This window comes from Patagioenas fasciata, chromosome 1 (genome assembly GCF_037038585.1).
Source record: "Patagioenas fasciata isolate bPatFas1 chromosome 1, bPatFas1.hap1, whole genome shotgun sequence".
Classification (NCBI taxonomy): Eukaryota; Metazoa; Chordata; class Aves; order Columbiformes; family Columbidae; genus Patagioenas; species Patagioenas fasciata.
This window is the reverse complement of record NC_092520.1, coordinates 204,316,654-204,342,080: the sequence shown is the minus strand read 5'-3', so window position 1 is coordinate 204,342,080 and position 25,427 is coordinate 204,316,654. Positions and strand designations below refer to the sequence as shown.

Below are 25,427 nucleotides of genomic sequence, written 5' to 3'. Positions count from 1 at the left end.
GCTCAGTTCGAGTGGCTGCCTGGCTGGGGATGGGAAGAGGTTTTTCTGTGGGCTTCGTGTAGTAGGTGCCCACTAAGCCCAGCTGGGTCTGCTTTATGTGCACAACATGCACAGGAAAGGTAGGTCTGACATGGCTATGGACCCAATGAATTTTTCTTCTGTGTACCAAATACATTTTTCCCCCTTGCCCAAGGGCTTCCAGTGTTGTGTGAATAGTTATGAGCTCATGAAGGAGAGTGCAGCAAGGGCTGCCAGGGACTGTGCTGCTGCCTCTGGCTCTGCAGCAGATAGTTGGTTCTGAACACCCAAGGGATGGGTAAAACTCGCTAGAGCAAGCTAAGGGCTAGACAAATTGTCCCAGATTTAGGCCATTGGTTGAGTAATCCTGACTGAAGATGTGTATTTGTGTGCGCAAAGATGTTTGGGTGTGTGCATTTGTGTAGGCAGGGTGGGGGGGCGAAGGAAGCATAAATGTGAATGTCTCTAACTGTACAAAATAGTATGATTAACACCAAAGTTTGCATGCTCTTATACTGTAATGATTGTCATTTTAAAACTAGCTTTTTACCTTCGAGCTATCGGGGTAAAGACCTGCGGGAAAACTACTGTCGAAACCCCCGAGGGGAAGAGGGAGGCCCGTGGTGTTTCACCACCAGTCCGGAGACACGCCATGAAGTCTGTGACATCCCTCTCTGCTCACAAGGTAACCCAGCATGGCTCTCATGGAAAATTCCCTTTTATCTGTTTGCAGGAGATAAACAGAACTTCCAACAGTTTCAGTGACACTTATTCATGGACATTGGGGAAAGAATAGGTGATTTCTCAGCAAGAATAACTCCTGTAGCAAGAAAAGCAGTTATTAGAGAAAGAGGAGATCTTGCTATGTTCCAATACTCTGGAAGACTTGAAAAAGCTTTCAGGCTTGGCAGCTTTTCTTTAGGTCATGGGGGAACTGGAACCATTAAGTCATGTTGATCACACAAATGTGACCCTTTTTTTCACTTGTCTGATCTATAGTGACTCCATTAACAATTTCAGTATTGTTATATGATAAATTACCTAGTATCTTTCCATGGTAAAATCAACTTTTCTTCTCCTTTTTGATGAAAATATAGATACTGAATTACACTATGGAAACTCAATTTAAGCATGAATGTTGTTTTTCAAATGAATACTGTAAATATGTAAAACTTTTTAGAATTCCAATCCTGTTAGACTTTCAAGTCATAGAGTTCTAAAGACACTTCATGTGCACTACTGCCTTTGCTGACTTTTAAGTTCTGTTAACCTCCAAACTAAGCTCTTATATCTTGCTAATCAGCCAATTCAGTTCCAGTCAGTCAACCCATTTAAATTCTCAAGATAGGATGCTGTTAATTTTCCTGCTAATGTGTCATGTGCAATAGTTGCACAGTAGTGGGGGAAAGGAGAAGGAAGGTGGGAGCAAAAGAAGGAAGAAGAGAATGATTTACAAGGAGCTCAAAAAACTATTAAAAGGTAACATTTAAAGACCAATATAAGTGAACGTCAAATGGGATAAGTCCTGGAGCTTACTGCAGGATGAAGACTTCGGTAGCGGATGTTTTGACTGAAGAATGAGATCTGTAATTGCATAAATTAGTATTTGCTAAGTGATCCTTCATTACAGTTACTCTAATTAGGGGGTACTTGAGAAATGTGTCTATACTTAAATACGGTGAATTTATTTTATATTTTAAGACTTCTCATTCTAAATTATGAAGCATATTTTGCTCAGCAGTGATTTCAAATCCCTTTGGTAGCTTTCACTCACTCTCCCTCCACCCCCCACTTTCCCAAACCAGGGCTGAAAATGTATCTTAGTTTAAGCTGCCAAAAAGAATTAGTATTGAAAAGAAACAGTATCATATGTAGCTGAAAGTTCTGGGAATGTGAAGAGGCAGACTGTGTTGCATTGAAATTCAACCATTACTCTGTACTTAAACTTGTGCTATAATTATGTTATGGCTTAGAGTGCTTTAGAATAATAAATGTTACTTAATTATAAAATATCACCTCTGAAAAATACTCCTTCCTTAGATATGTGTCTCTCAATTACTAATCATAGGTAAGATTAAAAATGTTCTAGGAACATGAATGCCTCTAGCAACTCACAACCACCTGCCTTGAAACCATAAGTGTCCTACAAACTGATACTGAATGTAAGCATCTGGATTAGATCTAAAAAGAGATGCACTTCTATTCCAAAGGACATTTCCCATACCAGTCTAACTAAAAGATATCATTTTTTATACCCCTTCAGGTCAATTTTTATTTATAACAACAGGGATATATATATATGTTATATATATATAAATAATATATTTTATATATTTTTTTATATATATATATATATATATATTTTTTTTTTTTTTTCTGTGTGTGTATGTGCTACAAGTCATCATAATAATAAATGACTAGTACATCTTTTTTTTCTCAGTTGAATGCATGACCTGCAATGGAGAGAGTTACAGGGGGCCAATGGATCACACTGAGTCAGGCAAGGAGTGTCAGCGCTGGGATCTTCAGAGACCACACAAGCACAAATTTCGTCCAGAGAGGTAACCCCTCCTCCCCTTCAAGTAAATCCATGTGGTTATAATTTGAAAATTACACACGTTCTGGAACCAGGTGGACAAAATCAACATTAGGTGAACTGAAATTTGTGGAGTTCACCAGTTTTAGTTGCTTGGGCTTCTGGCCTATGGTGTGTGCAGGCTGGCTACAGTCATGATGGAGATGCAGGATGGGAACTGGAGACTATTTTGTGCACTTGTGGTTGCATCCCCTGGCTGTGTAGTGCAGTGATATACATAGGCTGCATTTATGGATCAAAATTTCATCCCTAGCTTTATTGATAATAAAAAATTAACCTCCAAATGCTTCTGTGTATGTTGTTATGTAACTTCAGTCAGCTTAAAATACCTTATAGAAATCACAAAGTAAATAATAATTAAAAGTAATACATTTTTGTTAAGAGTTTTTAAGACAGTTAGTGAATATAAACTTGCAACCTTGTCAAGTCAGAGTACGTTCCTTTTTTGAAATATTGAGCAGTTTGAAGCTATATATGGTCTTCTGTTGTAATCAGGTTTAAGTATCCAACTTGTTTGACCAAAGTCTTTGTCCACTATACGGTGGTTGGTATTTTTGTTGTTGTTGTTTTTTGTTTTGGTGTTTTTTTTTTTTTTTTTATCAGCCCAGGAAAGGAGTTCATTGTTCTGTCTTGTATTCTATGCATAAGGATTTGTATTTTAGACTTTTTTTCTTTTTTTTAAATTTAGGCATAGATACATAATGCCAAAAGATGAGTCAGAAATAGCAAGACAAATTGCATCCCCATTAGGGTTTGTCCTAGAGGGTAAAATCCACCAGACCGCAAAAGTTCATCTATAATACACCCTTTTGGAAGGATTTTTTGTGAGAGCTTAGGCCACACAGGAGGGCCTTTGTGTTTCTCTTACACTGCACTAAAATTTCATTTTAATTTTACTCTGGATTTTGAATTAACTCCATTTATAAAGTGGAGTGAATAAACTTAAACTGCCAGAGGAACACTGCAGGAATCAATGATCTCAGACTGAATGAGACCTTCCACTGAAAGTATCTTTCTTTAGGTTGAAGTGTTCCACTAAATAAAGCATTATTTTTATACTCAGAAATACAGGTACTGGTAGATTCTAGAAAGCCCAATTATTCAGCAAAACATTAAAGATCTGTGGTTTTGGAGTTTATGTGATAGAACCTTTTTTTCTTCTTTGCTCAAATGATCTGCTTCATGAACAATAGCAGGTTCTCCTATAGTTCTGTTACAAAAAATATTTTGTAGCAGCAGATTGGGACTGAAGAATATCTGTTTCTGAGTTTTGCCATGCACTTGCTTTGCATTCTAGAATGTCACAGAAAGAATTTTGTTCCTTGGGAATAAAACATTTATAGAACTTCTGGGTATAAACAATAATAACTTTACTGTCAGGAGGAAATTTATTTCTTCTGCTAATTTTGGATTGCTCACAAAATGGCTTTTCAGACTAACTACTGTCTCACAAATTATAATTTTCCTCCTTGAAATATTTCTTTCAGAAAACAACTTTTTGAGAGTTTTCAAACTGTAACAAAAATGCTTTTTCTTTAAAAAGGAACAGATCCAGATTGAGCTGATCTGTATGGTTTTTTAGAAGTGAACTTGGGGTCCATTACATTTCTAATACACACTGGCGTTAATTAACTTCATGGAATGGTCACTAAAGGTAGTAAGAATTATATTTTGATTATACTAGCTTTTAAATACATTGTGGTCTTTGGTTTGATTTTTTTTTTATTAGTCATTTAAGTTTGAAATAAAAGATGAGGTCTGAAATAAATTACTCATTAAAACAGAGCAATCTCTAGAGAGGTTTATACTGTATCACCTAGGAGTGATGTGAATAATCTGGAAACTGGAAAGGACTATCTGGAGAGATTTAAACTTGTTTTCCTTTATGAATTAATCAGTTGCAATGACAAAGAAAGGGAGGTGAATCTTTCAAGTTCGTCAGTCTACCTGCAATGCTTTCAGCTCAGGGTGAATACATCTCACTTTTACTTTTTGTTGCCTCAGTGAATTATTCCACATTTATTCCCTTCAGAGGTTACTACTGAAGAAAATTGATAATCATAGAATCATAGAAGTGACTGAAGCTAGTAGTAGGAATCCCCCCCGGAACAATGACCTGTTTTTAGCTATTAGTAGATGCAGAATCATATTCTGAAGCTCCAGTTCTGCGTAGTCCTCATGTGGAGGATTATGCCTCAATATGGAAGGAGGAACATTAAAGATAAGATAATTACTTAGGCATAAGACAGCATAGAGAAGCAACAGTTCTCTCCTGCTCATATTTTCTGCTCAAAATTGAACGTACTGTCATATTATGTACTTATTGCATGGAAGAAAGTGAGGTTGAAGTGCAGTACAAGACTAGAATAAGTCCATGTATTCTTTTATTAAAATACTCTGCCTTATATGTCTTGTATGAAAAATTATACAATGACAACTTTCCAGCACTGCATGTCTTTTAAAATAAAAAAGAAGGGGAAAATACGTATTGGTGAAGAGTTTTAGACACTAAGTTTCACTTCAGTTCCAGGAGAGCTAAAAAACGGCATCCATCTCTTCAAAGAGAATAAATGTTATTTCTTCATCTAACACTTTTTTTTTCCCCCTTAGAAACTGAGAAAAAGTCTTGATTTTGAATCAGATTTGTATCTTAATGCTTCATTTTAGTTTCAGCAGTGAAGTACAGCTACTGTAGTTTCAAGGGGGAAATAAAAAGAAATATGTAGCATTCTGAAAGATGTTGGAAACCTCAGGCTATTTGTTGGGTCCAAGCAAGAAATCTGTGTCCAAGTGTCCTGGCTGAAGAAGGAGTGTGCAGAGCAAAAGGACGAACTCTTAGGAAATCCTCCACATTCTCGCTGCTGAATTGTGGGGAACACTTTGAAGCCCTGTCGTTTATCCCATTCCTAATATTTGCTTCTTAAAAGCGGTTAGCTGGCCTTTTCTATAGGAACTGAGGAACTGTTTCTTGTTGGTTATGAAGAAGGCAGAAGTGTGCTTGAACATTGTGGGAAGAACCAGTGATTGTGGAGGCTGTTGTTACTCTAGAAAAGAGCACACAGAAATAGTAGGTGGAAAGATACATTTCACAGACACGACTCAATCCCACAAGGACAAAGCTTGATCCATCTATACTTCAATTTTAGTTAGTAAATAACATATTTTTTTACATACTGTGGGACCACATTGTACAATGTTAGGAAGGACAAAACATTCAGTGCCATGATAGATATTTGCCTTCAAGAAAGTAGATTCTTAACATCACCAGTTTCTTTTAATGCCTTTTGGAAGCTATGACTTCAGATACCTTACCGTGCCTGGACTCACTTTGGTTCCTGGATATTGCTGTGAACTCTCCATTGTTACTTGACACAGAACATGTGCTGCCAACATCAAAGCCCATCACTGCACCTACCAGGTGGCCAAAGCCATCTCATTTTCTGCTATGTTCTTAGCCCATTAACTGCTTCCAAAATCCTTGAAGACAATTTGTTCCTATACAGTTTACCTTCTACCTAGCAGAAAACAGGGTATTGCTTCTAGATATCAAACTACCACATTCCTGACTGTCCTTAAATTCTCACTTTTGTGAGGTTTCTACTTGTTAGTGTTATTTGCTATTTTTTTTTTTTTTTTATTAAATTCTACTTAAATCCTATCCTTGTCCCTTGTATAGATTAAGGAAACTGATTTTTCCCAAGGAATGGGAGGTCAAGTTACAAATGCATGAGTCAAATTTTGTATGATTGTTTGACAGAAAAAGCATCCTAGCAAAAACACACACTTGTAAATAATATTTTCCTCTGCTTGTGTGAAAGACATCTGCTTGCAGTTGTAAATGGGTTCATGTTCCCAGGTAGTTAACTTTATTGTTCTCTTACATACTTTTTAAGTTTCCCTCAGGGGCAAATTTACTTCTTGTTTCTTTTACAAACATGTTTCAATTAAACTGGAAAACCAAGACAATTTGTATTCACTGGAGGGGAAAAAAGTGTGCATTCATCTCCTTCTCTTTAAGTTTATAGAATTTCATGTGACACATTTATACAAAAAGAACCTCCTTATCTTAAATATCTGCCTGATAGTCCAATCATGGAAGTAGGAACATGGAAACAATTAAATGGCATGATAGTTTGAAATCTTAATGAGATAAGGAATAAACTTCCATCTTGCTTTATTTTTCTCTCTCTTTTTTTTTTTTTTTTTTCCTCAGTGCTTGAAATGAGGGCATGACCTAGAATGAGCTCTATTACAGAAATGGAGCCATCATTAGTAACAGCTATCCAAAATAGCTTCCAGTTTGAACCCAGGGCTGTTGCACTGAAGAACCTGTTTTCTTAATGAGTCCAGCATGCCAGGCAGTGTTTATATAATCCACATTTAATTGGGCTGTTTCAGAAAAATGAGTGGCTTTAGAGTCTGGTCATCAGTTGACAGACACAAGAGCAAGAGTTTAGCAATTAGCAGAGTTACCCCATCCGGTATCCTGTGCATTAGCACAGCAGGGAATCCCCTCAGTGGAGGTTTGATTCTGCTGCATATTTGCGAAGAGATTTTATGTTATTAACTTTCTCAGAGTGTTGAAGATTATCTGCATCCATCCCACAGGATCAGACCCAAGGTTAATAGGAACTGGTTCTTGTTTGCCTCTGCTGAAGACTGTCCTTTAAGTACCTTGTACAAGCCAGTGCAGTGTTGCCAGGAAGAATTCCCTGACACCTTTCTTGTTGTGGTTTGCAGATATCCTGACAAGGGCTTTGATGATAATTACTGCCGCAACCCTGATGGCAAGCTGAGACCATGGTGCTACACTCTTGACCCTAACACCCCCTGGGAGTTCTGTGCAATTAAAATGTGTGGTGAGTTCAAGCAAAATTTATTACTTCCTTTTCCTTTCCAAAATCTGGACAGAGATAGTCCAAGCAATATAGGACCACAGTTAGTTCATTCATTGCTATTCATTGACTTTTAAAACACAGATTTCAAAGAGGATCTCCTACAAAGACATTTTATTTAATCCGGACAGGAAATAAAAGAGTAGCATGTTAGCACTGGAATATGTGTATACCTTATGTACGGGAAATTGCATTAAAATATAGAAAAATCAAGAACTAAAAAGTGAGACAACACCATCATGAAGATCTCATGTGCAGTATTAGTTTGGCCATACTGGGTGTCTGCATTACAATTTGGGAGTAGGTGCATGCACACCTTCCCTACTCAGTGTTCTCTGTCAGAAACTGTTCATTGCTTTGTTTTCCCCTTGCACATTGTGTGGTTCTAGACCTTGGTTCCTGGAGACTATTCAACCTTGTGTTGAAGACAGAATTATTAATCTCCTTGCAGGTTTCTCTGTGATATGCAGCACTCCAGTATCAAAGCACTCCACTGATACTTAATTTCTTTTCATCCATCAATTATTATACAAGATGGTGTCTTTTGTTATCTTCACTTTACAGACAGGGATTTCAGTAAAAGTAACATTGTAGTGCACAAATATCACATGTTTACTTTCAGATGCTTTAGTTTCAAATTTTTAGAGCATTCTGCAACAAGTTCTATCTTCAAAGCTCAGATCCTTCTAACTTTGGTGGTAGATCTCACAGTTTTGTTCTACTGATAATTAGATGTCTTAAACGAGCAGTACAGGAACAATGAGGAAAGTAAAACTATTGAACCTCCCTTTAAAACACAGGCAATTTTTCTAGACTTTCATGATAATCCTGGGGCTGAGGCAGGTGGTAGAATTAAGTTTTGTTGGGACATGCTTTAATCAGGAAATCGAGATTTACGTCCCTGAAATTCCTTGTCTCATTCACAGCTGGTGGGATCTACAGGTGATAAACTCCACTCTTCCATACTTCTCATTGTCAGATTTGGAGTCCAATTTTTTGCCTTTAGTGAACTGAGAACTTGTGAAATAATCAAGGTACAAGTATGATATTAAAGGCAGTCTCATAATACCTAGGCAGTGTGTGGGGTTTTTTAATATTTATTTATTCAAAATACTTTGTAACATTTTTGGAATAAAGGCAATATCTGAAAAAAAAGCATGACTTTGACTGAATCTATACTATAGAAGCCTGTGAGCTTCATATGCCTTGGCCTGTGGCAAGGCCTCCAAGAATACAGGCAGAAAAAGGAAAACAGTATTTTTGCATTTTCTGTGAAGCAGAGGCAAAGGGAAGCTTCTAAAACTGCTCAGTGAAACCCACAGCGTCATATTAGCTCGTGAGAAAGTCAGTTTCTCTTACATCTGCATTTTTCAAAACTACAATTTCTTTTCTTGTCCTGCTTCAATTTTGACCAAAATGAAGTGTTAAAAAATAATCCTCTAAGCCAGACACTCTGCTTTTCATCTAGCTTTAAGTGTCACTTCAGTAGGCTTATGTCATTGTAAAATTCATTTGGCTCTCTGGGGAGGAAAATAGAAAAAGAGAATAGAACAGAATGAAAAGAACAATAAGTTACCTGGAACTGGATTTCTGTGAAAATTCAAAAAAGAAAAAAAAGCAAAAAACTATAGTATACATAAAAGAAGCGATTTTTAATGATTGTTTAATATTTGGGGTTCTCTGTATTTTGTTGTTGTTGTTATATAAACCAAAATAAACCATTATTGAGGTATCTCAAACCTAGACAAAATAGAGACAGTAGTAGATCTTAAAAAAAGTCTGTTTCCGTAATGTAATCCTGTATTTTTCCTATAATGTTGGCACATACATAAATACTGAGTGAGGTAGAGAACTGGGAATAGCTCTGGCATGAACCTCTCTGTGCAAGCATTTGCTGCTCGAAGAGGGAAGCATGGAATTCCTTATCTTCACTTGGAATTTCTACCAATCTAAATTATGTTGTGTTTTCTGCTGCTATCACCAATAATTAGGAATTTCCTCTTCTTGCTTGTCCTTGTCTTAAGCAAATGTAATGTCTTGGAGTGTCAGTCATGTCTTATCAATTAGCCAATAGTCTGATGTCAGAAGATTCAGTAAGAATACTCTGAATGTACTTCCTGATGTGGAGTAATTGAAGTTATTCTGCACTACTGTATGTCGTTGTAAAACCCGTATAACATAGTTAAACCTAGCAAAATTATTCCACTGTAAAACAGTGAGGTTAATTTCCCACTTCAAGCAATGCCTGTAATCTGGTTCTTCAGAGACAAAAAAATAACTTAACAGGACTAGTCCTTGTTTTGTGTCAGACACCCATTAAGTCTCACCCATGTTGTGAATCTTGTCTGTGAACTACAGAACTAATTCACATCATTGTATCTGCAGTTTTTTATTAGCCTTGACAATGGGGACAGAGTGAACACAGTCTTGCTTAGCTCTCTAACTGAATTGTCTTTCTAAATTTTTTAGTTCATTCATTAAGTTGGGTGTTGTTGTGTTGGATTTTTTCTTAATTAAACTGTACTTCCTGTATTTCTCTATTGGATAATATATGAATCATATGTATCATACTAGTTCTATTCTTTTCCCCTAGTAGAAGTGTTTTTATTATGAAAAAAAAAAAAAAAATTCCCAAGTTACAGCTGACTGTTTCACAAATGCAACTTTTATAAACCTTTATCCTTTGGCATTTCCTGAGCTGATGTGTCAGTGTTCTGAGGATTCACATCTGGCTTTGTTGGTCACGTAAGCTTACAGTCCATGCAACTTTCAGTATCTACAGTTTGGCCTAAGCTTTAAAAAATAGTTGGGTGGGAGATCTCCTGCAAACTACTGTAATGTCACCTCTGTCTACTCTTGTCACCATTAGAGTCCTGCAGAAAAGATAATCATCAAAATGAAATTTAAAAAAAGAATAATTATTTTAATGTTATGATTAAAGCCTTTTGTCTCATTTCTAAGCAAAAGTCTACTGAATTAGCTATAAATTCTTCCTTTCATCTTCAGTTAGAAAGTACATTTGGATCAGTAGAAATTTCACATGCAAAGCCGTATTTTCACTGCAGAAAACCATAGATCTTTGGAAATTACTGAAGCAATCTGTATGTGGAAGAATACAAAAGTAGTGAACTTGAAAGTGGTTAATCCAGCAGATATTTTTAAAGGATGTTTAGCACAGGCATATGGCATTGCCCTCTAGATAAGATGTGATGCTTCTCAGTGCTGTCCTTTATAACCCAGAGAGGGAATTTATTGCTGATATTACTCTTATATCACCAACTCAATAACCAGAACATCACCACAAAATATCGGAGTCCTGTTTTCAGTTTTCTGTCTTTCTTGAGGCACATAGAAAAACTGTTTTCCTACCTCCTAGCAGGGAGCCCAAAACACTGGCCTGTTCAGGGTTTCAGTGGCTGCTGTATTTTCTGAAGCTGTGGCTCTGTGCAATCTCAGTACACTAAAAAGAGAACATCATGAGTTATATGTCTTTATAGCTTTGTGGTTTGGATTCTCACACAGGTTTTTAATTCTTGTGCTGAACACTGTTTATATATTTTACAAGAAATACTAATTATAAAAAATGCTTTGGAAATCCAAGTCCTTGGACTGTATACAAAAACGTAGGTGTCCTCTCTTCGGGGGAGTGACCACAAGGCAACATGCTGCTTGTGGCTTTTGCTACATGTCATGAGTGCTAGTATGCTCTATAGCCAAAATGCTGACAACAGCTCATATACAAAATTTTCAGCAAAATTCAGTGGAAGGAAGCATTCAGAAAATAAATATGTTTTTAAGACTGAAGAGACAGGAGGGCATTGTAACTTTATTTCCAAGCACAGAAGGCAGCCTTAAACATTGTGGCTTGCAGCCAGGACTGTGAGAAAGAGATGACAGGAGCAATTAGGGATTAGAGATGGCTCAAGCTGCAAAAATTGGATCTGGATTAAGACTTCAGGGACCCCAGGATTGGTTTGAAGTTGCTCACATATGTGTCTGTGGTTTTGGCTTGAGACAATTTTTAGTTAGAAGAGAGGATAAAAGGACAACTATAACAGCAATAAAAAAGTGTAGGATGAAATGAAGAAATGGAAGCAGTGACAGCAAATATGAAAAAAGAAAATGACTGTTACTTTGGCATGAATGAGGACATGGACTACAGGGAGCTAATACTGCTTTCTAAAAGAAAAAGAAAAAAGGATAGTTGCACTTCTGTGGATGAGCTACAGGCAAAGAGATGCTGGGGCCCAGAAATTAGGAAGTCATTTGAGAGCTGTAAAGCTACATGGATTTATTATGGTATGGAGATTGTTTGGTTGCTGACTGCCTGATTCCAAATCAATCCAGCTGACTTTACCACAGATTTAGCCTTTGCTGTCAGTACTCATAGGCAATAGGCGGGGGTGACTGAAATCCAAAAAGTCCTGAGAGAATTCAGTAAGGGTCTGAGTTTGATGGGAAAGAATATGTAAGGAAAAGCAGAATTGAGAATCTATGTGTAAAATGAACCATTACAGTTTGCCTACAACTCTTGAGAAGGCACCAATATTAGACTACTCATCCTTTAGAAGCTGAGATTTCAACTGCCCATTCGAATGTGAAGTTCTCATTAAAGAGTTATTTGTTGAATCACAGTATGTAAACAAATAAAAGTGCCACTCAGTTTGGGCTTAATCTTTATGTAAGATGAAGATGTTTGAAGAAAGGAGGCACTGAAAAGATTGTGATATTTAGTAGTTGATAAAGTGTTACCTTCCATCTCGCTTCACATGAAGGTATAGCAGAGCAAATTCATTGTATGTGCAACAGCTCAATCTACATTTCCTCAAAAAGAATCCTTCTCAGATCCTTTTTATCACTCCTATAGTAGTTTTGAAAGGGGGCTTCAAGAGCTTGGAACTTGTGGAGATACAAATATGTATATATATATTTTTAGTGGATTTAAGCTAAGAATTCTTTAGATTCAAAGACTAGTTGTAGATATTGGAACAAGCTGGAGAGATCTCACTGTGCTCAAGGACAAACGAACTGTAGGTGTGCACGTTTTACAGGTTTTAGGTGACAATGAGTTAATCAGTACTGTGGTTCTTGAGCTTGGGTCTAATTTATTTCTTTACTTTCTTATATGTTTTTACTCAAAAAAACAAAACAAAACAAAACAAAACAACAAAAACCCAAACACCAGAAATCAGTGTGTCTGTGGGTTATTTTGTTTACTTGGTTGTTTTGGTGGGTTTTATTTGTTTGTTTGTTTGTTTTCCCATGTGTCATGTACTGTGAGATAGTACATTGAAGGAAACACGTGGAAAGAAAAGAACAACCACTATCACACTGCCCGGGACTGTAGATCGTATTGCTTGCGGTAGGGATGCCTGGAGACAGTATAACTGAGCATGAGTAGCTTCTCCCCATAACATCACTCGAGTTTCCTAGTGACATTTGCAGAATTGCATGGATCATGTTTAAAGAGGACTTTGCTATGTTTAGAACACATTCTTTACTGGGTTAGGCTTTAAAATCTACTTTTTCAAATATTTCTTTACAAATAAAGACACATTTTTCTTTTTTTGACTGATACACTAGGGAGACATTGCAACAATATAACCAATGGTAGGAATTTTCCTGATGAAGTTACTTAGGACTCTGCCCCTTTTCCAACTATGTCTTTTTCCAAAAATACATAGCTAGCATTACCATGAAAGAACATGAATACTCCAGCAAAACCCTTACCTTTTTTTAAGTCAGTAGGAATTTCACCATTGACCTAAAATTTGTACAGGATTTTCTTCTGGGTCATTGGGACTAAAGACAGAAATAGTGCTGTAAGTGGTTGCTTCAGCTGTAGAATGACTCAAGGCCCCCGCTGCTTCCCTCATGCTGGTATTACCGTGAGAACCAGAACTAAGACTATCTGTGGCTTTACACATGTAGCTCCGGCTAATGTTTCATCTCTTTACTTAAGCATCCATGAATGCATGAGCTGGCCCTTATTAATAAGTTATGTATTTTGAAGTTTCAAAATTAGGAGAGTTTTATGGAGAAAAAGAAACCCTTGCATAATTGCACGTTGATTGGGGACTTCAGAGTGAGCATGTGAAGGTGAAAGTATTACTTACAGACAATATTCAAGCAGCTGTCTGAATTACATGGTTAATTTTAGTCATACAAAATATGAAAAGAAATTGCAACAAGTTCAAAGGCAGCAAAATGCTACTAGAAAACTACCAAATTCTTCTGCTCTTAATGAAGTTTCATACAGGACTTAGAAGTGACATTTAATTAATTAATCATAAATATTCATCTTTTATAAGATGATATTTTTGTGTGATCTTCTTTTAATGGTACTTTTTGTTTCAGTTCAGAAACATAAAAGCTGAACTGGAGCAAACAAACAAACAAAGGTACTTCTCACATGAAATTAAAGTACCTGCCTGCATTATAAGGATTGGTTACTGAACTTAAATTCATCTTCTAACTTAATTCATAATGTATTTCTCATTGGAACAAGCCCTTGGAGTTGCAGGTCTTCATATGTGTTTTAGAGGAATTGCTAGGATAAGGATGGGAATTCAGCCTCACTTATTTTTAGCTTTGTCTTGTGTCCCCCTTCTAAGAGAACTGTTGAGTGTGTTTTCAGGAGTCTTCCACTAGTACTCTGTACATCTGGTATTTGTACTCAGAGTTATTAAACTTTAGATAATTGGCTATGTGAATAACAAGAGTAATTAGCCTCAAGTACAAGACCAGCACTGAATGGAGATGACCATTCAAGTTGTAGGCTTGGACAACCTACACACGACTTGAAGTTTGGCAACTGCCCTATAGTCTACCTCTGTAACCCTTGGTGAGGTGGGCACTGCTCCTCAAGCTTTTTTATATCCCTTTGTACATCCAGTCCACCTTTCATTCCCATTGACAGGGAGACTGGTCCTGTTCCCATAGTGCCTGTTTGTGGAAATCACCAGCTGAATGAAGGATCTCTTGAGCCTTTTTTGATAATTTTTGAGCTTTTTATGAGACTCAAGAACCAGAATAGGAGAAGTTGTTTCTGAGGGAACAAGCTCTCATTTTTTTTTCAGAATTAGATTTCAGAATCATTTTTCCTGTGTGAAAACTAGACATTTGTGGTAAGTGCACATGGTATAGCAAGAAGAGTTTGGGGAGGGTTCTGGAATAGTAGAACTGCTTTATTAATTAAAACAAAAAAAACATTTTAATGATCCTCTTAGTCACTAGAATTCTTATTGAGGGCTGTCACAATGACAGCTAATCCATCACACATAGCAGATTTTGAAATTTTTTATCTCTTAGCCATATACAACGTAAATCTTTCCAGTAGAGGTTTGGCTGTGCAAGTATTCATGACAATGTGGAAGTTAAGTTTGTCTGGCTCCTTTAAGCAGAACTTTGACATGGGCAAATTGTTTTAAATTCTGACCTATAGATAGAGGTCACTTTATAGACACCTATTGTAAGGTTTAACAATGAGCTGTGTATCTGTACGCATATAAGAAGGAATGCTCTGCGAAATAATTCTATGGTCTTGCTTAGACTGATGCACTAGTTATTTCATTTCAGGCATGTGATTTAATAAAACAAAACAAAACACAAAACACACAAAGATAAATAAATACCAACATAATTACTTTTTCCCTAGTATGACTGAGTACAGAGTAGCTGTACTATACAGTTCATTACAGGTGAAATAGTAACCTCTTTTTTATAAATAAGCTCTTTGTGCTAGCTTGTATTAGGTTGATTTTTTTATGTGTTGTTATCACTATTTAAGAAGACTTTATTGCTATAAGATATAGCTGTAATTTATTGATTTACTTAGGAAACATTATGCAACCAGGATGCCATATGTATGCTGAAATTTATCATGGGGGGTAACTACTTTTTTTCCAAATTTTACACCACATTTCTTTCATTTTTAAGAAAAGTGTTGAATATATATATATATATATATATACACACACACACACATATATATATATTTAAGACTAATATGCATTTAAATGTGACACAGCAATGTCCAGTCCAATCAGCTTAGGAGCTATCTTAGAATCTAATGCCAATTTATTTTCATGTATCAGTGATGATGATCAAAACTTGAAACACACAGCTATGTATTTCTATTAGGTGTACAGATTTGCCTTTTTCTTTTCGTCCAATTACTTATAAAGTCAGTAGTAATTATTTAACATATAGTTTTTAGCAGCAAACCTGTTTGATGAGTCCACCAGGCAGGGTGCATTTGTCAGCCTGCAGTAATCTTCCTGTGTTACTTGCAGTGTGATGCCCTTTAGACTTTGGAATGAGCTTGGAACTCACAATTCCATTTAAACAGGATGATCTTTGCAGACAAAGTGCCTTGGGATGGAAGGACAGGAAACTAATTTGACGGAGTAACACTGATGTAAAAACATCGACCAGATGAAGAGAAAAAGGGAAATTTTCTCCATCATGGAGAAATGTATAATTCAACTGCACAACTTGATGTTATCTTCTGACAGAGAAGTGATCTTTAACATAGAAGATCAGACAGCAAATCAGCCAAACCCATCTGTTATGACATTTGGTTTCCTTAAGATCTGTATTCTCTGCAAGTTCATAGAACTGGCTGAAGTTACCAGGAATGACCTATATTATGAGTAACATATAAATATTGTTCTAATCACTGGGCCATTTGAAGAAAACTAATTTTAAAACTTTATTAACTTATTGCTGTCAACTAATAATTTTAATGTAGTTAATAAAATTAGTCTTTTGAACAATAGCAATTACCAACAGATGGGCAGTTACTTAAAAAAATATGATGTTGGGAGCTTTTTGGAACATTGTAGAAGTGTTGTTCTTACTGTAGTATATTTAATTTTGTACTACTTTTTATATATCTGATGCAACGTCTGTGCCATTAATTTGCAATTTTGAAAATTGCATAAGAAATAAAAAGAGTCTTTTAAGTTATGTGAATGAGTCATTTAGAAAGCGATTGTTTTTCTGAATTTAGTTCAAGACAGCCCACACCAGGGTGAATGCAGAGTATATCAACATCTGTAAAAGATCTTGAGTCTGATGAATTTGTTGGTCTTAAAAACATTTGTCTCTCTGCAGAGAATACTGATCCTTGATTTCCAAAAGCTGGACTGTTTCATTTTTTTTTTCCTCCAACTATATGAGGCATAAAAAATAGAAGCTTCAAGGAGAATTTAGCACATTACTTTATAATAGGATTTTATTTTACTTTTTTTTTTTAATCTGTAACTTTTTTTTTTCCCCGGTGACTTGATATTCGGGGAATTCTTTGGAGAAAATCAATTGAGTTTAATCTTGTGAACATGTATTAACATGTTTAACAGTGTGCACAGGGGTGGTCACTCATTTGTGTAAAGCAAAGCAAATGGGAAAGTGTTTGTTGAACTGGAAAGAGTAACTGAGAATGCCTCCTGCCCTTCAAAGATATAGCATAGGCCAGGTGCCTCACTAAACAAAAGCTTTTAAATGTTGCAGACTTTATAGATTCTTTGCCTGCAAGTGTGTAAACTAGCATGTGGTTCCATACCCGTTTTAATTTCATGGATGTTGTGAATGTGATGAAGAGAAAATTATTCCGTAAAAGACATCAGATTGTCATTTTCACCAAAGAACTTCAATTACTGCAATTTGAACTGCAATGTAGAGTTTGAACCTGACATACTGAGCCAGACTCAATCTTAAGAAAATGAAATAGCACTTCTTCTCTGGGTCTGCAGATGAAAGCGTTGTGAACAGCACGGAGGTGGCAGTCGAGACGTCAACTTGCATTCAGGGGCAAGGTGAGGGCTACCGTGGCACGGTCAACACCATATGGAGTGGAATCCAGTGCCAGCGGTGGGACTCACAGTTTCCTCACCAGCACAACATCACCCCCGAGAACTTCAAGTGCAAGTGAGTAGAGACACGTGGGTATTACTGCAGTGGGAAATGAGCTTATTCAAATGTTTAGAAATTTATGCCACAAAAGTAGACCATAGGATCCCTGTCCCTGCTGTGTAACCTGGTGCATTTAAAATACTTGCTGATGCTGAAAACCACTTGAACATGGGGAAATCAGTTCTTCAGATATCAAAATAATAGTTCTAGATGAACTTGTGTGAAACTGCATGTTTTTTTAGGATCTTTTTCTTCAAGCGTTGATTGTGAAGTGTATGGATGTTTTCCAGACTGGGACCTGAATCCCAATAGTGTTGGTACATTACAATGTCCTACACCCAGGTTGGTGAAACCCCTTGTATCAGTACCAGCTTGGGGATGAAGGTCTTGAGAGCAGCCCCACAAAGAAGGACTTAAGGGTACTGGTGGATGAGAAGCTGGACATGAGCTGGCAATGTACACTTGCAGCCCAGAAAGTCAACCATATCCTTATCAGGGAGGTGATTCTGCCCTTCAATGTCACTCTGGTGGGACCCCATCTGCAGTGCTGTGTCCAACTTCTTAGTGCAGCCTGTTGTGATAGGACAAGGGGTGATGGTTTTAATCTGAAAGGGATTCAGACTAGATATAAGTAAGAAATGTTTTACAATCAGGGTGGTGAAACACTGGCCCAACTTGCCCATAGAGGTGGTAGATGCTCCATCCCTGGAGACATTCAAGGCCAGGCTGCATGGGGATCTGAGGAACCTGATCTGATTGAAGATGTCCCTGCTCATGGCACAGGGGTTAAACCAGATGACAGATCCCTTCCAACCCAAACTTTTCTATGATTCTATACTACTGTTTTTCTTTTATGGAGGTAATTACTTGTTCACAGTTTGGTTAGTGACTTTGACTTAATAATATGTCCTAAATATAACCTAAGTGGAATCTCACTGGCAGTACTTGGAACTTATAATATTTGACAAAACTTCTTTTACTTTCCACCTTTATAATAATTTTTCTGTCTCATTACTAAATGTATTTGCGTCACTAGGACTGCTTTTACCTAAAGGGCCACCGGTCATCTAACCTTTCTGTACAGCTCATTAACTCTCAGAATATGAATAATCAACTTATTTTATGTAGTTACCTTAATCACACTCTTTCAGTCCATTTTGCACTGAGCATAGAGGAAACCTATCTGACCAGCACGGACACAAAGCCCAGACTGAACTCAATGTCTTTATTGATGGCTAAATAGCAGTCTGGCTTCATGCTGTAATTTAATAGTGTGGATCTTTCAAGGTAAAGAAAAGATTCCAGTCGGAGTTTGGATGACTACTGAAACAATAGCAAGTTTAAGCAATATAGTTAGGTTTGTTGTCTTAATCCCCTCACTACTACTGTTCAGTTTATTGATCAAATACTCTGCATTGCAACGCATCTACTGAAAATGTAACAATCACCGTGGTAAAGGGAAATAATACTGATCCTGAGCCTCCTCTGTCAGTCTCAAGACCACCTTGAATTTATCTGGAAGTTAGTGTTTGAGCCTGATCCCACAGGGTTTTCTCAGACAAACCAACACTGAAAACAATGTGCACTGTACCTATGTAATGCTACTGCAGGATTAGGCCCTTGTACAGTTTTGATGATGTTCGCAGCAATGTAGAGGGGTAACAGTATTAGGACTGCTTATTCACCCAGTGCGTGAGAGTGTAGGAGGTATTCAGGCAAATAGCTTTAGCAAAATCAACATAACTGCTGGTACAACTGTCCAAAACTCACTCACTTGAGTAACAATTACAGTATAAGCCCCATTCTTTCCATAGTCTGTTATTGGTAAGTGCTGCAGATGGAAAAATACAGTGAAACACAAAGATACACAGATCATGGCAACAAGTGTCAGGAGATGGGAAATAAAACTTACATTTAAATGGTTTGAGTATTTTATGCAAGCTGTGAGAGACACATAAAGATGTTCCCTTGTGGCTAACTTTTACTTTAAAGGTAACAGCTGTATAGAATTTCAACATACATTTTTTATATTCCAAGATTCAGTTTCTTAAATGAATCACTGATGATCTACAGGACCCTGTTACTTTAAACTCAGCAGAACCGTTCAAAGTACAATGAATTTTAAGCGCTTTGGTAATGTTTCTATTTAAAAGCACTTGTAATGGATTGCAGGTGTATCCAAAGTCAGCTTGCATGCAAATTTTGATGGAGAACAATGAATAAAAATAAGCTATATTGAAAATATTGTTAATCTGCAAATGAAATCTTATATCCAGTCAAAACATAGGTCCACTGAAAATGAATTCCCATAACAATATTCTATTAAAATTACTGTATTTTTCTGGAGACTGCGTTCTTACTGGCTCTTCATGTCCTTGCACTTGACACTGATTGGTAACACACAGACCTTAAGGAGCCTATGTTATTGCTAATTCATAATACAAAGCAATAGAATGCATCAGTGGTTTAGATTATCCCTGCTGTGAGGTAACATATTTATTTTTATAGGGATTTGAGGGAGAACTACTGCCGAAATCCAGATGGATCTGAAGCACCTTGGTGTTTTACCACTGACCCAAACATCCGGATTGGTTATTGCTCCCAGATTCCTAAATGTGGTGTATCAAATGAACAAGGTAACAGAAGGAAAGGCGATAATGTGATTTCAAATGAATGCTGTACTGTTCCAAACGGCAGATAGGCAGGCTTGTAAACTAGACAATTTGGTCTCAGTACATCTGCATTACACCTGTGCAGTTCCGCTTTGTCTTTATTTGCATATTTGGGATTCATCATGGTGTAAATGAGATTCATTTCTCAGTTCATGTTTCAATTCCAGCAGGGAAAGCTGTAGCAAAGATTTGCTGTTGGATCTGTTTTTAGACAAGGTGAATCTGCATGCCATTTTATATTAGCTGGAGATTTGCTACAATTTGAAAGGCCATTTTCCAGATTATTTTCTTGTTTCACAGTATTTTTATAGTTGCATAAGAGGCCACAAAACATGACTTCTTTTTTTTTTTTTCCATATACCCTCTTGTCTGAAAGGACTTGTGCTGAAAAAAATACATGGGACTTCCCATATAGCCTCTTAGCTTCAATCTGTTACTTCTGCCTGTTAAGTCTACTCCGAGTCTTCAGGCAAATGTTTTTCTCATGAGGTCTTGGTATTACTCTAAGTTGTATTAGTGTATCCTGAGAGATAATGTCAGTCCTAGAGTAAACTGAGACTAAGACCTCAGGCATGCAATCTTAACTCAGGATGCATTAATTTCTCAATCTTTAAATTTTAACCATTTCTCTTAAAATGTGGAAGAGTTGGGGTTTCAAGAGTTCTGTCAGAGCGAGGATTAAACTTAGAGTTTAGTTCTGTGCTTTAGTTTTTTGGTTGGTTGGTTGGTTGGTTGGTTAGGTTTTTTTGTACAGTATCAATTATCAAAAAGTAAAAATGAATATGAAATGAAATGAAATTCTTAATACAAAAAGTCTTTTTAGTAGCGATCATTTCAAACAATTCTCTTGAAAATTCTCAAAAAGGCTTGTGACAAAAGCTTATGAATTAAACATGACTTTGCTGGAGCAAACATGTAAGTTTTTGAAATACATTAAAATTGAAGTCATGTTGATTTTTTGATTTTGCCAAAGCAGAACTGTAATTTATAATAATATACTGTTGTCAGTATCCAGAATCTACACAAAGATAAGTTGTTTCAAACAGGCTAAGAGTGCCTGGTTTTTGAGGAGGGAGGATTAAGGGGGCATTTTATTTTATTTTGTTTAAAACAGATCCTGACTACTTTTAGAATATAGTGTGAGTCTTCTAAGTCAATCATAAGCTAACTATTTATGCAAGAAATTTGCCCAGTTTATCTAAGTAAGACAAAATCTAAAATGTTACTGTGTCAAGAATGAAGGTCTCAAGCAGCAGATTATGTATCTAAATTTTAAACTTTCTCCTCTTTTCTTTATGATTTGATTTATACAGATGTCTGATTTTTATTGCATAGTGTTTGCTAGATGTAACACTTATCTTTAATTATTTGGATTACTGATGGGAAGGAAGAGTTTCTTTTCAATGCTGCACAATCACCCTCCGCTTCTTTTTGTCTCAATGTTCTTTATTCAGATTGTTATCGTGGCAATGGCAAGAGTTACATGGGGAATATATCCAAGACAAGATTTGGGCTAACTTGCTCCACATGGGACAAGAATATTGAAGACTTACGTAGGTGTGTACATACAAAACAGAAAGAGATGGTTCAGTGAGTCCTGAATAAATACTGCCTCCAGATGGCAGCTCTTTTTCTTCTTCAGTGGTTCTAAAATAGCCCCTTATGCCCTGGAGCTTTTAGTATCTTTTTTTTCTTTCTTTCTTTTTTTTTTTTTTTTTCCTTTTCCTTGGTGTCTAAATGTATTACACAACATAGCTTTGTTCAGGATAACAAGTAATTACAGACTATGGGATGTTTCTTAGCATTTAGTTTACTGGGTTGGTTTACCTCGTCTTTGTCCTTGAAAGTTTTATTCTATGAGAGGGTAGCATTACTAAAGTAACAAATGGTTATGTCATCAATCTAATCTCATAGCTCATGCTGCTTCAAGCAGGAGGTTGCCCTTGAAACCACTTAAGGTCCTTTACAACCTGAAATTGAATCATGAGTCTATGATATAGTGACACTGACATCAAATGCCATTAAAGTGACTTGTAATTTCTGTTGTTTACCATTACTTTGGCTTCATATTCAAGCAGTGGAAATGGCAAGTTGCTTTATCTGTTAAAGTACAAATGAATCAGCAGTAAATCCAAAAGAAGTTCTGAGTTTCCAAGATTTTTTAATCTTGCCAGGATCCTCAGTGTTGTCTCTGCTGGTTCAGAACAGTAGATTAATAAATCTCAGGAGTGACAATAACTTCCATGTACTGCACAAAGACAGAGATTCATCAAAAATTTTCTGTGTGTGAGATATTACACACCTTGGTGGGCCAGATGGAAACAGTTTTTCTTTTGTTTTCCCTTAGTTTCTGAAATTACTGTGGTTCTGTCTGTATTATTTTCGGTACTTGTTCTTGAGCTAGTGCTCATGACCGCCATGGTCATAGTGCCCAACATGATTGCCATTTCCCCCTGGAATTTGGCCATCCCTTATTCCTGATGCTGACTTGGTGGTCAGTCAGGTGAAGATGTGTAATTCAGTAAGTCGGCCTTTGGAGTGGCACTGTGGAATCACCAACTGGACTATGTGTGACTTTCCCCACAGAAGATCAGAGACAGTACACTTATTCCAGTGTGCTGTCCATGTAAGAGAGGCAGAGGTTAAAGATCATGACTTCTGAAAGCTATGACAAGTCTTCAGTCTGCTGCGATTGAGGCAGCTCGAACCTACTGGATACTTGATGCAATTGCATTCATATAATCTTGAGCAGAGATCAGCCTTTCTATTCTTATCCCCACAGATTTTCTGTCTGTGAACTTCTTTGGGGAGTTATCTGTCTCACTTCAGTATTTACTCCGGTTATGAGTGTGCCAGAAGGAGAATGCATGGTTGGTTATGAACTAAAAGAGCAGTGCAGCTGTAATAAGTGCTTCTGTGTGCTTCTGTCTGTCAAGCCAGACAGTTTTCTCTGCTTCAGATTTTCACCCCCAAATTTCAGCTTTAAAGTACCTGTGTAGGCTTCCATTTTAGGTGACCTATCACTGCACTTGGAGCCAGTCATCCTTCTCCTTGCCTGATGCTCAGTCTTGCTAAGTTTCTTGTGTTTGTCTTTCCTTTCCCTAAGATTCAACTTTCTTTGCAAATTCAGTGCTCCCTTGTGCTGTTAATCTGCAGGGAGAAGGTACCTGTACTGCTAGAGAGTCCTACAGATTCACTGAGAGCAACATAGATGCTCTTCTAATCAGAGTAATGATCCCTCCTGAGGGTATGCAGGGATTTTAGCTTTAGTGGGAGATCTAGAAACCTCCCAGCTGTCTGGTGAACACAGTGCTTAAAATACTGACCAGAGGAAACTTGGACCAAGATCCAGCAAATATTTGGGTCTCATCTTCCTTTTGATTTTAACCAGCCCTAAACCCTGACCTATAGGCTTCTCAATCAGCTAGTATTACAATGTGGAGCAAAACAACATTTAACCTTGGAAAATTTGGGCTATAGTATAAAGCTTTTCAGCACTTTGAATTTTTTTTTCCCTGTAGGCATATACAAATATTCAGAGAACCAGATGTTAGTAAACTGAAGAAAAACTATTGCCGCAATCCAGATGATGATTTTCATGGTCCCTGGTGTTACACAGATGATCCTCTTGTTCCCTGGGATTACTGCCCTATTTCTCGATGTGAGTACTTGGTGTGCCTCAGGCATTGTCAACTGTACAGTCCCAGTGAAGCCGTGGTGTCACATGCATATCTACACCTTTCTGTTGTCACTTGTGGCAGCAGAAAATGTGTAATTCAATCAAGAATCAGCTGTGCATGTCTGAGAAGGAACAGACAGAAGAGCTTGTGCAATATGCGAACAAAGGGTCCTTTTCCTTGACCAGCTTGGAGATTTCAAGGGTTATTTATGCAGCAGGAGCACAAAAGGGCTATTAGAGATGGTCAAACATTTTCCAACAGATCTAGCTATTGAATGAGGGCTGGATGGAGACAGATAATTGTCTAGTGGTCAGAATGCTGGCTGTGACCTCAAGAAACCCTGGGACAGTTATCTGCTGTGCTACAAGCTTCATAGTCTCTTTGTGTGATCTACATTTATTTGTAAAGTTAGGATAATTCACTATGTATGTGTTGAAATATATATGTGCTGTAAAGATTAGGTTCTTTTTTTTGATGTTTATTAGAGAATTTAACTCCTGGCAAGAATTAGGAATATCACTGCTTCATAGTTACATGTTACAATCTAAATATCTTACATAAACAACTAAAAATCCTGGGGAATTCAGTAATGAATTGCTGAATGGAAGAAGATAGATTTATGCCAAAAATGTGCAATTCACATTTATGTTCAAAATTTTTCTCTGCACTTCTTATTTCTAAATCACCATGCTGTATATCCTGGGAGAATATTTAAATGGCAAATCAGGCTTTTGAATGCATGTCTGTGATCTCTAGAGGTTAAAGATAGTGTTACATCCATTCGTAGTAGCAATCACCTGCATTTCCTCAAAATCTGAATTGCAGCATCTCTAAGAGGTGATATTTGAAGTCTCAGTTGATATTTTGCCATCTATGTGAAGAGTAAACAAACTCTGCAAAAGGTTATTTGTGTCGATGTGGAGAAAGAAAAACAGCTGAAGAAATATAAATATTATTCACTCTGAGTTAATGATCTGGATCAGTGAAATGCTAAGGAAATATTCAGAGCAAACATTTGTAGGGTATATGACAATGGTGAGTATTATTTCAGGAATCAAACTTCAGATCTGTAATATGTCTGTTTTGTGGCTATAACTTGTGTGGACTAGTGTTAAACTACCATCAGCTCACTCAGGTAGTGATAGCTGGCTGTACCAGCATAGAAAAAATGTTGGAAGTTTCCAAGTGTGCTTACTTGGTGCCTTTAACTGGTCTCTTCAAATTGCACTGTATATACATATTTATGTGTATACATTTTACGTACACATATACATATGCACACACATACACATATGCATGTGTGTATACATACACATTAAAATTTAACTATGTATATAGCTGTGTTGTGGTTTAACCCAAGCTAGCAATACAACCATGATAGTTGCTCACTCACCCCCTCTGCCATCCCTTCCAACAGGGGAATCAAAACAGAAGGGAGAAATCTGGATCGATATGTACACAGTTTAATAAAATAACAAAATATTAATACACTATTAGTAAATATATATATATAATAGAAATAAAAGATATTCAAGGCAATTCCTCATGAACACACTGAGCAACTAGTTCTGGGAAACAGTACCTGATTCCCAGTCGAACCCAGAGAGAGAAAAGAAAGGAAAAAGACAGAAAGGCTCAGAGGCCTCTGCAA

The 25,427-nt window shown here is 36.9% G+C and overlaps 1 protein-coding gene across 8 annotated transcripts in view; it reads left to right on the top strand.

Moving 5' to 3' along the window:
- Positions 1-25,427, top strand: part of HGF (hepatocyte growth factor) — a 62,942-nt gene that overhangs the window by 22,939 nt on the left and 14,576 nt on the right. For 7 of the 8 annotated variants that reach the window (XR_011737088.1, XR_011737086.1, XR_011737087.1 and 4 more), the window contains exons 5-11: positions 561-703; positions 2,459-2,579; positions 7,355-7,473; positions 17,265-17,439; positions 19,933-20,060; positions 21,551-21,653; positions 23,618-23,757. Coding sequence is in view for 5 of the 8 variants with exons in the window: in XM_065862643.2 (XP_065718715.1) it covers positions 561-703; positions 2,459-2,579; positions 7,355-7,473; positions 17,265-17,439; positions 19,933-20,060; positions 21,551-21,653; positions 23,618-23,757 (929 nt within the window). In the remaining 3 variants the exon portion in view is untranslated. The remainder of the gene's footprint in view (positions 1-560; positions 704-2,458; positions 2,580-7,354; positions 7,474-17,264; positions 17,440-19,932; positions 20,061-21,550; positions 21,654-23,617; positions 23,758-25,427) is intronic. The other variant, XM_065862644.2, reaches the window with a different exon arrangement.